This window comes from Tubulanus polymorphus, chromosome 6 (genome assembly GCF_964204645.1).
Source record: "Tubulanus polymorphus chromosome 6, tnTubPoly1.2, whole genome shotgun sequence".
NCBI classification, from domain to species: domain Eukaryota; kingdom Metazoa; phylum Nemertea; class Palaeonemertea; order Tubulaniformes; family Tubulanidae; genus Tubulanus; species Tubulanus polymorphus.
The window spans coordinates 15,288,731-15,303,836 of record NC_134030.1 but is presented as its reverse complement, the minus strand read 5'-3'; the positions used below and the strand labels follow the sequence as shown (position 1 = coordinate 15,303,836).

At 36.7% G+C, this 15,106-nt stretch overlaps 1 protein-coding gene across 1 annotated transcript in view; it reads right to left on the bottom strand.

Annotated features, from left to right (window-relative positions):
* Positions 1 to 15,106, bottom strand: part of LOC141907113 (large ribosomal subunit protein mL39-like) — a 68,539-nt gene that overhangs the window by 29,006 nt on the left and 24,427 nt on the right. The window contains exons 2-4 of the mRNA XM_074796685.1: positions 9,450 to 9,653; positions 2,110 to 2,249; positions 1,914 to 2,013 (exon numbers count right to left, since the gene is read on the bottom strand). Of these exons, the coding sequence (XP_074652786.1) occupies positions 1,914 to 2,013; positions 2,110 to 2,249; positions 9,450 to 9,653 (444 nt within the window). The remainder of the gene's footprint in view (positions 1 to 1,913; positions 2,014 to 2,109; positions 2,250 to 9,449; positions 9,654 to 15,106) is intronic.

Here is a 15,106-nt window from a genome sequence, read left to right as displayed (position 1 = left end):
TCGAATGTGAGAATCAGAAAAAGTACCCAAAGCCGGGGAGAGTACTTTCGCCAGATATTTGGAGAACCGATATGATGGAGAATTGATATCAGAAATGATCGGTCTTAAAGGTGAATTGGGTTTATGAATTTTGGGAAGACCATAAGCATAAGGAAGATTTGGAAGCCGAGAGTTAAATTTGGAGATGAAGTCCGAATGGTCAGGAAATTTCTTAGAGATGTTTTTTAAACCTAAATTAAAAGCTGATTGCATCTTTTTCAAAGGGTTGTTTTTGATGGATTTGTAGAAATTGGAATCACCGAGAATAGCACACATTTTAGAATTGTAATTGATCAAATCTTGAATAACAATTTTGCCGCCTTTATCAGCCTTGGAAATGCGGATGGTTTTGATGGCTTCTTTCTAAGTATATTACTTCATGCCTTGCCAAACACTAATTATTCACTCACTCACCAATTTACTCAATTAACCTGTCCTCCTCTGTATATATACCCCTGTTTTTAGTCTATATCTCACACCTAACGATGATCCCTATGGTGAGATCGAAACGTCGTGTCTTTTATATATTCTAGATTGAATAAATTAATTTCCTTTTTTTTTAATTCTTTTAATCTGTAAATAGTGGGATTTTATCTTAGAATATCCTCTATCTAAAGATTAACAGCTTCATTGATTTTGGTGAGCTTCACATGAGTCGAGTCCCTTCTTCACCTGTATACATAAGTCATTTTTGAAAACAGTGCTATGGTCATTCTCATAGTAGTTGAGAGTCTTTACCACTGTTTACTATCAATCATTGGGATCTGTTGTTTCTGATAGTAAATTACCGGATTAGTGCTCATTGTTGAATGTATTGTGTATACATTGAATGCTGCGCGCCTGTAGTCTAGTATTAGACTGCTGTGTATTGATTATCTGCACGGCTTATATAAAATGCTGTACAATGATACACGCGCGCGCTTTTCGTTCTCATTTGATTTTTAACATCAGTTAATTTTGAACCATTTCCAAACTATAGAAATTATTTTAACAACACTCTAAATTCTAATTGGTATACGGTTCGAGTGTAGCCTTACATAAATTATATATTCCATATCATCATGGCAACCTTGAAATCTAAAATATCGTCTGTTAACGATATTGATAGTGTATTCGGTGTAAAGTCGACCTACATTTTTTGGACATGATTTTTGGTCTCAAAAACCCGACTTATACACCGGAAGATACGGTAGCTTAAAAGAAACAATTTCATACAGCTACATGTTTTGACAAATCAATGTAGGTCTCTGTTGATACATGTCAGTGGATTATGCTCAGTAAAAAATACAATCTGCTCAGTGGGAAGCATTGTTACTATTGATATACATGAACAGTGAACGCCGTCTATATAAAGCGAGAGTACCCAAGGCAAGTTGATGCGCAACAAAAGTAATATCACTGTGTTGTTAACTAAATACAGTTAGTCAGGCTTCAAACACAATCGCTAAGGGCATAAAAACGAATCAAATTAATGACAATTTACTATCTTCGATTACTTATGAAGAGTTAGAAAATTTTTAGCGTTGCTCAGACTATGACCTACAATCTCCACATGCGGTGTTTCTCACTAACCAGGGAGGCAGGCATATGTTGGCTATATTGACATTATTTCGGTGGTTAAATGAGTGGAGTTCTTTAAACAAAATAAACTTAAATCATTATAATGCTTGTTTGTTTGTTTGTTTTGTGGAAAACTTTTGACTTTGTCATCAATATTTCTTGCGACCATGATAATGTGACCAATGCATATTGAGCATTGCAGAAGCAACCCGCTTCAGCAAGTTAACTAACGAGCAATGTTACATTTTTCATTACCAAATTTCAGCATTAAGTTTACGCAATTGCGCCCATGACTTAGCGGAATAAAATCCTACCATTTGGTGCAGGAAAACTGCAGAGTTCCACGTAGTGTCTACTTTTAAATGCTGTTTCAAGAACATGACCCAAAATAAATGAACAAGACCGCCAATATGCCTGAAAAATAACACAAATGATGAATCATTAAACTTTACAAGCGACTTATTTCAACCTTTCTTTTTGAGAAAACAGGTATACAATGTCCTATCTTACTTTGTTGCATGCAAGTGGATTATCATCTCTGAAATGTAAGAAGTCCAACTGACAATCTTCAACTAACGGGCGGTGCATGTCCCACGGTTTACCATTGACCAGTGCGAGAATAGACTGATCCATGTATATCTCATTATCATCTTAAAATATATAGCAAATAAAATCAATTTCCATATAGCCTATTCATTATGGACAAAATAAAAATCTATACTAACGAGGAAACAAACTGCACATAAAAGTGCAGTTACGGCTGGTGGTTCAAATATCACTTATGTTTGAAGTGAACAGTATTGACAATCTTCCTTTAACGAGATTAATTTAATCTTGTTAAAGGAAGGTTGTCAATAGTGTATGATGGATACAAAATAATGGTATGATAAACTATATGATGGATACAAGATCATCAAACTGTTTTAAGCATGTGAAACCTACCAATATCATTACCCTTTCAATGCTGACTAATCAATGCCCTTAAGTGTTGGATATCAGGGGCGTAGCCACCTAAGATTCAATGGTGCGACAATCCGGAGCACTCATCCAAACGAGCGCCGAAGGTGCGACGTCTAGAAGGGGGGTTTTGGAAAATTTTGAACATTAAAACGTCTGAGATGCGCTCTGATGGCTGAGAGCTCATATTTGAATAATTTTTCTGTAGATAATATAGTGCCTCTAAGGTTACCTTTGGTCTAGGGACGGATCCAGATGTTTCACCATCCCAGCAGATTCTGAGTCCTGCTGAACTGGAAGGGCAACTATATCATAGAACAAAACGGGGGACCTAGGGGCACTCCCCCAGAATATTTTGATTTCTCAAGGCTCTGAGATGCAATCTTTAAGCATATTTGGGGCATAAAGTCTATCCCCCTTGAAGTTAATTATTTTCGTTTAGGTTCATTTAGACCATTTTCTATACTACAGATTCATTTAGACCATTTTCTATACTACTTCCAGAATACTTGCCCGGAAAAAATCATTCATGTTAGTAAAAGAGCCTGTCAAAATCACGAACTAGAAAAATAGAAGGGCAAACCTGAGTACTCCTCGATACAAGTGGTAGGCTGGATCTGCCCTTGACCATTTATTGATGAATAGTAAACTAATGTTAGCTTATTGTACATCAATACCGGTACTCTTTCAATTTCCTCGGTTTCCATGTCTCAGCACTTGAGCAGAATTTTTTGGTCAAATCCCTTATTATGGTCCATTTTTCATGAACAAAAGCACCTACAGAATCAGTGAAATATAACCAGAAGAAAACTGGTTTGAGTCACTCTAAAGAAATATGAAAAAAGTCTTCTGAATTCGGCAACTTTTATACTGTGAGATGAGGTGCATGGTCCAGACCGAAAATCTCAAGAAAATCTCAATGGCACACCGAAAATCTCAAGTGCATTACTAACGCCTCCGTTTTAGCACCACTGACATCTTCAAAAGAACTTGATACCCCCCCCCATGTAAATACAGAATAAAGTTTATTATGACGTTTTAGCATAATTGGTTTTTCAATTATTGGTGTGACATATGTCGCAGTTGTCGCACCAGTGGCTACGCCCCTGGATATGATTTCAAAACTTTTAAAAATTCCATAACTGTATAATAACGGGCATACTGCTATACTGCGTCCACACCGCCATGCAGCTTGTATGTTTCACAGATGCTGCCATCTTTTGATGGGCATAATTAATAACTAATAACAATACAAAATGGTGCAGTGGACTAGCAAACTCCATCGCCGATTTATTCACTGCACTGCAGTGTGAAATGGTAAACTTGAAATAGAAATTATCTCCAAAGATTCCAATGTGGTGATGGTGATGGCATATTATAATCAAAGCATCAAAGCCTACTTGGTCAGGTGCTAAGTGAAGTCACAGTCGGCCATATTCGATAACATCATGACCTAGTTTGGTCATGAGATACGTCATGCAAAAAACATAAGAAAAATGATAGCAATATCTGTGAAAACTTTTTGAGGACAATTATGGTCCATAGTAAACAACGAAATGAGTTCAAATTTCATGTTACAAAATCACAGATTGCGCGTAAACTTAACATTTGAAGATGAGAGTATAGATCAATAGAATACATCATATTTTGAATTTTTTAAAAAGTGTCTGTACCCTTTAAATATTCAAAGCCCCATATTAAAAGAATATGCCTAGGTTTTAATAGAATAAGGAAATACTTAATAATTCCGATATTCAACACCCCTGGTGAACGCATACTGAAACCAGTGACCTTGAAACTCACCACAATCATAGAACATGTCACGAGGTATAATTTTGCAATTGATTGTGGTAACAAAATATGTCTAGGTACCAATATAATATGGAAATCCTAGGTTATTCAGCTATTCAATCCCCCAAATGACTATATACAAAATCCAATGACCTTGAAGCTTACTAGATTATAGAAAATGTCATGAGCTATAATTTTGCAATTCACATAAACACAAAAACCAATGACCTTGAAAGACACCACAATCAAAGACAAGGGCACCATGGGGCACTATGGCCAGCCGGTCAGCTTTTCATAAATGGCAAATGATGCATTCTGTGGGTTCCATTTGACAAAAATACATTCCAGCTCAGAGCTAATACCCATAATTTACACAGTACAATGGTGTTTTCAGAGTAGCGCAGACGGGGAGCTGGCAGGAACAAATACTTCTGGTCAATTTTTACCCTTGGTCTTATTGATTTTTGTTCAATAAAGTAAAAACCAATAGGATTTGATATTTTCTTTACAAAATAAAATTTGATTGAATTTGCAGTTTGAGCACATGGGTTATTAGGTTAGCATATCAAGGACATACATCCAATTTGAAAAAAGCTATTTTTCCCGGAATTTGCAAAATTGTCAATGATATTTTCAGTAGTACAAATAAGAATATTCCTCCAAAGAAATCGATCTTGAAATACACTTTTTTGACGCCTTATAAAACGTTACCATTATGAAACCTAAACAATGCTAACCATTCAGCGTCATTTTACAAACGACAGCCGTAAATCGATGTGTAAAACGTCACAGGTTTATGTGTACACAAACAAGCTATCTGGCAAAATATTATTGACATAGATGTAGAATGGCTTCCTGTGATTATATAATGACCTATATTTGAACGTTGAAATGTTATATTGCATTGAATATCATTAGAAGACGTATTGTAATAGTAAAGGATGTATGATTATATCAGAAGCGGCAGGCATAAATAGAAATGATAAGTAAATCGGATTATTCGGTTAAATGGCGGATGTATACACGATGCGGAAGTCTGATATAAAAGTCAGACCCTGACGTGGGCATGCCGGTGGAATGACGAAGCTATCTACGATGTGTGTAGGGCCGGCGTGAATTTCATCAGCGGCTACAAGCGGTCAATATGAAAATGTGTAAACATATAATTTCAATATTCAATCGTTTGTGAAAATATGTTTGATATTAGGAGTATGCAAGTTTCGTGAGATTAGCAATTTATAATAGCATAGCTGTCATATACGGCTCCGTGTCCTCTGATGGCATGTGTATTAGGTGACAATTCAATTCAATTCTTTATTGATCCTTATTACATTGAAATTCCGGGATAAAATTCCCAAATTCAATAAATGCAAATTTTAAAATAAATTAATACAACATACATGACACACGGGTAATTCATACAGAACAACATAAGCATGTTATTTTAAATGACAATGTCTACTTCAACCCACCCAGACTGAAGACTCTAGGAAATCGAGTGACAGCCAAACGCGTGGCCCGGGCCCGGGGACCGGGCCGGCTGGCTAGGCCGCACGATATGCTCGAAGTCATAATGAAGCAGACATCAGAAGAGCTCTTTCTTCATCCATGGAGGCAATGAAGTTGCAGACCAGCTTAGAGGCATAAGTAAATGAAGTCGGTCGCAAGTTCGCGATCAATTATTGAGCATTTTCAATAAAAAAATTTAAACCACTACTAGAGTCGAAGACCTGTCTCATCTACCCAATCGCCAAATCTCATCATTCCCCAAATTTCTTATAACTTCGATTTCAAATTTGCAATTCCACATTAGCTTAGCCCAGAAATTCTACATTTTTTTCCCAGGCGTCAAATAATTTTCTAAAATTAATTTTCTTGTTATATCTAAAAATGAAACCCGGCAGAGAAACAGTAGATGATACCGCAGGTTCTTGCAAACACCTGTGATGATAAAGTTTTAGTACTCTTCCCTATTCAGTCCAATTCATTGACTGCAAATTCCACGGTCCATACATAGTTCAAAAGCGATTAAATGATGTTGACTATCTTATACAAACTCCTGATCGCCGAAAAGAATTGCAATTGTGTCATATAAATATGCTTAAACCGTATAAAGAGAAAGTGGAATCTTGCATGTCTTTAAACCGACCGTTAGTCTCAGAATCGTATTCTAGTGTTCAAACTGTAAATAGTTTAGTCGAAAATGTTGATGATTGTTATGAATTCGATGACTATTTGGACCGTAGTAGTTTGGGCAGTAACAATGTTGAAAAAACTGTAAAAAATGATAATTTTCTCGAAAAGATTAATTGTCATTCAGAGCGTTTAGAATCTGACAAAAAGGTTCAATTAACTGATTTGCTAATTGAATATAAACATCTATTCACACAAAAACCTGGTTTGACTATCTTTTAAAACATGATGTTTATGTTGGTAATTCTCGCCCTGTTAAACAACATAATTACCGTCTTAATCCTGAAAAGGCAGACATCAGTGATCGAAATGTTGAAATTAGGAGTAGCTGAGCCTAGCGACAGTCAGTGGAGCTCACCATGTATCCATGTGCCTAAACCTGGCGGAAAGAGCGTTTTGTCACCGATTATAGGAAAGCTAATTCACTAACTAAAACTGATTATTAACTGATGCCTAAAATTGACGACCTTATTGATAAAATCGGCAAAGCCAAATTTGTATCAAAGTTTGATCTAAATAATGGGTACTGGCAAGTTCCACTGACTGACCGTGCGAAAGAGATACCTTCTTTCGTAACTCCTGATGGGTTGTCTCAGCATAAGGTCATGCCTTTTGGTATGAAAAACTCAGCCGCTTCTTTCCAAAGATTAATGAACAAAGCAGTGCGGTGTATGAATCAGTGATGGATTTTGCTAGAACACCGCACTGCGGTGTATTGATTTAATTAGTAATTACTAATTATCTCTCTTGAAAGATGGCAGCACCTGTCTAATATAGTGAAATATTAGTAACTAACGATATACCGTGCCAGGGTGTAGAAACACTATAGTGCTATTCCCGTTATTCAACACACTAGGGTGGAATTTTTCAGAATTTTCAAATTATCTTCAGCACTATAGGGTATTAATAAGCCAGCACTGAAAGGGTTAAAGGGTTAGTGTGTGTGATTGTCTATTTGGACGACATCGTTGTCTTTTCTGCTGATTGGAATGAAAATCCTGAACAAGTGCGTGGTTTGATTCAAAATCTGACCACTGCAAATCTCACCATTAATCTATCTAAGAGTGAATTCGGAAAAGCGACTGTTAGATACTTGGGTCACGCAGTTGGTGAAGGACATGTCAAACCAATTTCAGCTAAAATTCAAACTATTATTGATTATCCGGTTCCTGTAGATAAGAAGGGTATCATGAGATTTCTTGGAATGGCTGGATATTACAGAAAGTCTTGCAGAAACTTTTCATCAGTAGCTCAACCATTAACGAATTTACTGAAGAAAGACGTTAAATTGATCTGGTCAAAGGAGTGTCAGATTGCTTTTGAATCTGTGAAGAGTTTGTTAACTTGTAGTCCTGTCTTGTTAGCATCAGATTTCGACAAGCAATTTAAATTGATTGTTGATGCTTCCGACATTGGCACGGGTGCGGTATTAGTTCAAACTGATGAAAATGATATCGACCATCCGGTATGTTATTATTCTAAGAAGTTTGCTGGTGCACAATTGAATTACTCAACAATCGAGAAAGATATTTGTCACTTGTACTCGCTTTTGAACATTTTAATGGGTATACATCAATGAGAATGTTTCCACTACTCGTGTTTACGGACCACATACCGTTAACATTTCTGAAATCAATGTGTAACCGTAATAAAGATTAATGAAATGGAGTCTTATGTTACAAGAATATAATCCTGAGATTCATCATATTCGTGGCAAGAATAATGTGATAACCGACACTCTTTCCAGAATCTAATTGCATTTAGGCCTATTACTGTGAAGATGGAATTTTGAAGAAGAAATTCTGAACATTTTTTAGTTCATTCTGTAGTTTGTGCTGTAATAAATTTGACTGACCCTCTTAAGGGGGAGGGGAGGGGGGCGTGTGTTATGTCTATGTATGTGAAATGTATATAATCTCCATGGTATTCTATCTTGCATATTCATATTTCTGTGTTAAACTGTCTGCATAACTTCTATATATATATTGTGAGCTAAGAATCACTGGGACTGTACTGCGTGTTCACAGTCTTCAAATAAATATCTGGATTTGTGAACATGCAGGCAGTTTGAGAGTTACGGCAACACCGGTATTACATAGAATAAATTGCTGTTACATGAAATGTGGAAGTCGTTCTTCTATTATGCTTGACTTCAAGGAATTTGCAAGAGGATTCTCAATTGGTCGTAACACGAGGCAATTTTTCCAAATTCAGCTCCCTTGGATTTGGAGATTGGGTAATACTTTATTCAATGAATGATTTGTATGAATATATGCTCAGTTACACAAAGGGCCATTCCTCTGGAAACCATGTCATTTACATTTGCTCCATTTGTATAGTAATCGGCTCAGCCTATGGCTGGCGTAAAAATTATTACACTTTAAGTGATATTTTCCTCAAGATCAACCCAATTTTTCGCATGCTGATTGGCCCTTGGGAGATAAAAAATATATCTGAAAGATTAAGATAATTGATGGAAGTATCTTTAAAATTTCCCTTGAAAACTTCATAAGTGTGTGAAAAGTGCTGATTGCAGTGAACAACAATGGCTGCCAGTGGGCCATCTTGATTCTGATCGGGTCAGTTTTTGGGCAAAGATGTATCTAGGGTAGATACATATATAACCAAATATCAAGACAATCTATAGAAGCATCTACAAAACTTCCCAAAATAATTGGATTCTATTTACAGAGAGACGAAAAGTGAAGTTCACTGAAGGCAATAGCCCGCTGAGACTTAAGTCCCAAATGGGCTAAAAATTAATGTGCTTATGATAATGATTTATACATCAGTTATGACAATGAACCAACCTAAGAACATAAGGTGATATATCTAAAAAATCAGTCTTGAAATTTCGACTGAAGTCTGAAGTGAGACTGCACAACCCGCCCAAGCTTAAATTTACTTACGCATGGCGCAATTATAAGGGGTTGACAAATTTTTATTCATGATGAGGGTTAAATCTTCAGTAGGTCCTTTACGAATTACTTGTATTTTCTCTATTCTTCGAATCAATGATTCTTGACGCAACTTTTCCTGGTCATATATCAAGCAGCGTTTGTTGCGAACCTCCTGATTGGTCAATGTTCGTACTGGTTGCCATCCCTGAAGTACTGGAAATGAAGTTAAACTTTTCAGTTTTCCACAATTAAATCGAATGAGCCAGTTTTCTACTAGCAGTTCAGGCACACCACGCCCACTAGAGAAGTGGTTTGAAAAGGTCAACAATCTGATTTCAACATTCAATGCCAGTGCTGTATGAGAAAGCGGTTATGGCGCAGCCTGTCTCTTAAATAATTAGCACTCGCGTATGCGTGGAATTTCCCATGAATATTTTAGTAGCACGGGAATTCCAAAAACAGCCAATCACATTCACCTACAGTGACGAAGCACAAAGGTAGACCAAAAAAGTAGCACATCCATAGACTTACGATGAAATATCAAATGAAACATTGGATTTACCCATCAAACATCATTCATATAATTTTATTCGTCACACTTTCATTTCTTACCTGTCAAAAATAAACATCGAATTTTCTCGTCAAATCAACATAAACTAGAAAGAATCTTTCTATGTGGTCCAGAGATGAGAACGCCGACCTATAAAATCTGCAGTTTTTTTTTTGTCGAGTTGCACACGCGAACCAGCTGATGGCATAGCCGTCAGCATTCGCGAGCACCGAAAGCGCGAAGCGATTTCGGGGGGTTTGGGGGTCCTTCCCCAAGAAAATTTTAGAAATTAAAAGCGTTTTCCGAGCACTTAGAGCGATCTTGAACCCCTGAACGATTATTATATTTTGGAAGGTAATGGCTAGTTCCAATGTGGTACATCGTCATTCGATGACATTCAGCATCTCATGCATTACGGGTCGAGCCCTGAATTATTGCAGTTAAAATGCGCTGATGAATGCTCACTAAACATCATCACCCAGTAGTGTATAAAATCTGAAGGCGTTCGCCACACATGTGCGGCAACAGTAGGTAGGCCTATGTGCATTACTACTGTTGCTGCGCACGCGTGCCTGCAACCGATCGATAAAATACATACACACTCATCGTAGTACAAATGTAGATACAAAATCAGTGTTGCAATGAATCAGGGATGAGAACGCCGACCTGTAAAATCCGCGGGTTATTTTTCTTGAGTGACATACGCGAACCAGCTGACGGCATAGCCGTCAGCACTAGCGAGCGCCGAAGGCGCGAAGCTATTTCGGGGGGGTTTGTGGGCCCTCCCCCAAGAAAATTTTAGAAATTAAATACGTTTTCCGAGCACTTAGAGCACTTTCCGAGCACTTCCGAGCGATCTTGAACCCATGAACGACTATTATATTTTGGAAGGTAATGGCTAGTTCCAATGTGGTACATCCTCATTCGATGACATTCAGCATCTCATGCATTACGGGTCGAGCCCTGAATTATTGCAGTAAAAATGCGCCGATGAATGCTCACTAAAAATCATCACCAAGTAGTGTATAATATCCGAAAGCGTTCGCCACAATCACGCAGCAACAGTAAGTAGACCTATATACGTTACTACTGTTGCTGTGCGTGCGTGTCTGAAACCGATCGATAAAATACATACACACTCATCGTAGTACAAATGTACAAACAAAATCACTGTGTTGCAATGAATATGCATTGAAATGCGATACTTTTACGTGACGATAAGTAAAACAGGCACTGAACGCTTTTACGGTTCACCTGATTACCGATCGCGCCGGACCAATTGAGTGAGATCATCACCCCCCCCATACTTTTACATCATTTTTGGACTATTTGGAAAATTGATATTTTTCAATACTGAAATCCGCGGGAAACCGCGGATCCGCGGGGAATTCTCATCCCTGAATGAATATGCATTGAAATGCGATACTTTTACGCGACAATAAGTAAAACAGGCACTGAACGATTTTACGGTTCACCTGATTACCGATCACGACAGACCAATTGAATGAGATCATCATCCCCCCCATACTTTTACATCTTTTTTGGACTGTGGAAAATCGATATTTTTCAAATCCGAAATCCGCAGGAAACCGTGGATCCGTGGGGAATTCTCATCCCTGTGGTCGGGAAAACATCAAAATCACACTTGAATTACAAGTGTTGACTAATGAGAAACGATCGAAATCTAGCAATTTGATTGGGAAAATAGCAGGACTATAGTTGAAAAAAGTTGATAAACCACCTCGGACTGTCCTATCATTTAAAAGCTTTGCCTTCACATGGAACTATTTCCGCCTTATAACAGGTTGACTCTGCCACCGTCATTCGCCCATTCACAATAAAAACTTTCCTATGTCTTACTATCGGCATTTTCTAATAATTTAAGGAAATATTTTTAAAAAGCGAAATTTCACACTCGGCATAAATAAGATTAAAGTATTGAATCGTTTGACAAATCTTCCTCTGAACTCCCACCAACAAGTTATAAGTGGCGACACGAAAATGACATCATCGACTCACTACCTGCTTATAATCTTCATGACTACGTCATGAAGGTAAAAAATGGTTGGGAGGCGCTTTCAAAAATTGTAGGTCGACAGGCGGTCGTTGGACTGATATTGTAGCTGAGGCTCATATTAACTATCTTGAACTAATGGCAGCCTTTTTGACTCTTAAATGATTTTGCTCCAAATTATCTTTCGTTCATATCCGTATTCAAAAGGATAACACTACAGCAGTGGCTGAATTTATTTTAGAAGACAATTTAATATGATGTACATCGGCGAAACGGGGCGTAATCTTAGTCAGCGTATTAAAGAACACAAAATAGATATGCGCAACCAAAAGCCTGAGAGTGGAATAGCAAATCATGTCTTTACAACCAATCACCAATTTGACTTTCAGAATTCGAAACCTATTTATCCTTGTAAAGATATTCATAAGAGACACATAGTGGAATCAGCCCTAATATGTAAACTTTCGAAATCCAATTTATCTACTAATTTAAATACTGGTTTTAATCAATTATTATCCAGACACATCAACTCTTTATAAGATTTGGGTTAATGTCACTATGTGTCACTCTGTTATCGCCCAAATCTTCAGTCCACTTCACTTAGTTACATAATTTGTTTTTACTCTGAACTGTTTTGAATTGCTGTGGTTTCTACGGTAACCCTTGATGTTTTATTGCTTGGTCTGTTTATCTTTAGTTTTGACACACTGCTTCTATTTTAGATCCTGTGAGTTTATATGCTTTGTTACTTGTTTTTCTGGTCATTCCACCTGATGATGGCTGTTAGTCAACAGCCGAAACGTTGTGGTTTCATTATAATAAATTTGATCGTTTAATTTTAAAATTTGAAGTGTGGGATTTCCTCATTTATTGATTTTAGGACTACAAACCGGTAAATAATCATGATACCAGATACCATTTCTTCAGAATCTTCAGTTCACGGCAATGTAACCTTTCTATTTTTCAGGTATGATTGTTTAACTGTTGAGAAAGCAAAGAAGGATATTTGGATTGGTGAGCAGTCTTCAACATATTCAGCTGTTTGTCAACCTGCTAAGAGACTGGAGTGTTGGTGCCTCAAATTTCATTATGAAAATGACATGGAATTGTTAGATCATGTGATAGATCACCATGTATCAAGGTAAAAACATTGTAAAGCAATGCTGAAATTATTTCTAAAACTTATTACTGTATTTTCAATGAACATGAGTATCTTACTTATATTCATTGCCTTACTAAGGCAGAATACGCAACAGCTGCACTGATGAATTACGGAATAAGAAGTTTTTAGGCTCTTAATAATCTTTTTTGGTAATTTTACTGTTTTTTATGATGTTCTTTGACTCGCTACTTATGAAGTTGTGAATATAATTAATGCAAGATTTTAAATTTCCTTTCAGAGAAAAATTGCTGATAGGAAATATAGAACAGAATTGTAGGAGCAAGAAAGCTAAATCAAGGTAAATATCAATTTGAGTGGTCATGAAAAAATAACATTTCCCTAATTTATTATTGATACTGATGGAAATCATTTCAAGGTCAAGGGGTGATGGATATGAAGAGGAAGTCATATTGATCAGCGATGATGAAACCAGCGATGTGAATGCAGAGACAACACCTAATGAGATAACAGCACTCAGCGATGGACTTGAGCATTTTTCAACATTCAATATTCCAGAAACCAGATCATCAACTAGTGTCGATTTTGTTATTTGTTATGAAGAGTGCGAGAAAGCAGATCAGTCAAGATACACACCACCTTTAAACCAGCTAAAACCACATAAAAACTCAACTTCAAGATAGACTGACAAGTGGAACAGGGCACGCACATGTAAAACTTGATTATGGATGCTTTAGTTTGGGTGAGATAAACAGGTTTATTTATCTTTTAACTACTGTCAAAGCAAAGAAAAATGAATTTAAGAAAGTATGTGACTGGTTTAATTTTGAGCCCTCCAACCACCCTCTTACAGAAACAGTCACCAGTGCTAATAATTTAAGATATTTCTTTGAGTGTGTAACTAAAATGGCCGATGAAAGATTCATTCAACTTATGAATTACAGTGCTCAAGTTGATGAATTGCAAACTATGTATTTAGATAAATGGTACGAAGGTTCGATTATACACGCCTTTGCCAGTTTGATTAATCATACCTCTCCTCGTGTGTTTGCTGATGTTATTAATCAGACATTTTCCCTGTTAATTTCTTTAGTCTTTTAAAAAGGTTTGGAACTATTGAACAATGTGATAGAATGATCCTTTTCCTTCATGTTGGTTGCATTAATAATGTTTCTGTTTTAAATGCCTACAATACTAATCATTGGGCCCTTGCGGTTTATGATAAGGTAAACAACAAGCTTTTTTATTTGGACACATTGGAATGGTCTTGTCCAATAGCATAAGTGGCTAATATCAATGAATTATGTTCAAATTTAAAACTACCATTGCCCACTCTAATTTGTTGCCATGATGCTGAACATCATAATACAAGCCGCCCAACTGTCAATTGTGGTAGGTCATGTGCACCTCTTTATCCGATTCGAACATGTGGTTCTGTCTGCGGTCCATCTGCTGTTCTTATAGGATGTCTTGCTGCCCAGGATATTGAGGAATTTTCAAACCTAACTAGTTTCAGTCCTGTATCTTTAAAACTTGTGTATATACGTGATATAAGCAAACATTCACATTTTATACGCAAAGTTCTTATTGACTGGATAATTGGACAATCAATTCAGTTGAGTCATATTTTTTCGACTGAATCTCCAGTGATTCGAACAGAGAATTGTTTAGCATCTAAACTGAAGCGGAAATGTACAAAAATAATTTCAATTCCTGATGATGATGATGATTTTGAAATACCGGAATCAAAGGTGAGAAAAACGTCATTCAAAGATGATGATAGAATTACTCCGTAGTAGATGGAAAATGTTTTAACAAGGTAAGTAACTTGATAAGAGGGAAACCAATGATTCATCATCGATACAGGTACAATAAAAATACATTGAAATTGAAAGTCACTTTGAAAACTGGAAAGCGGTTGCATAAGACATTCCCATTTACAGAAGCTGGTAATGATGATAAAATATCATTGGATAAAATGA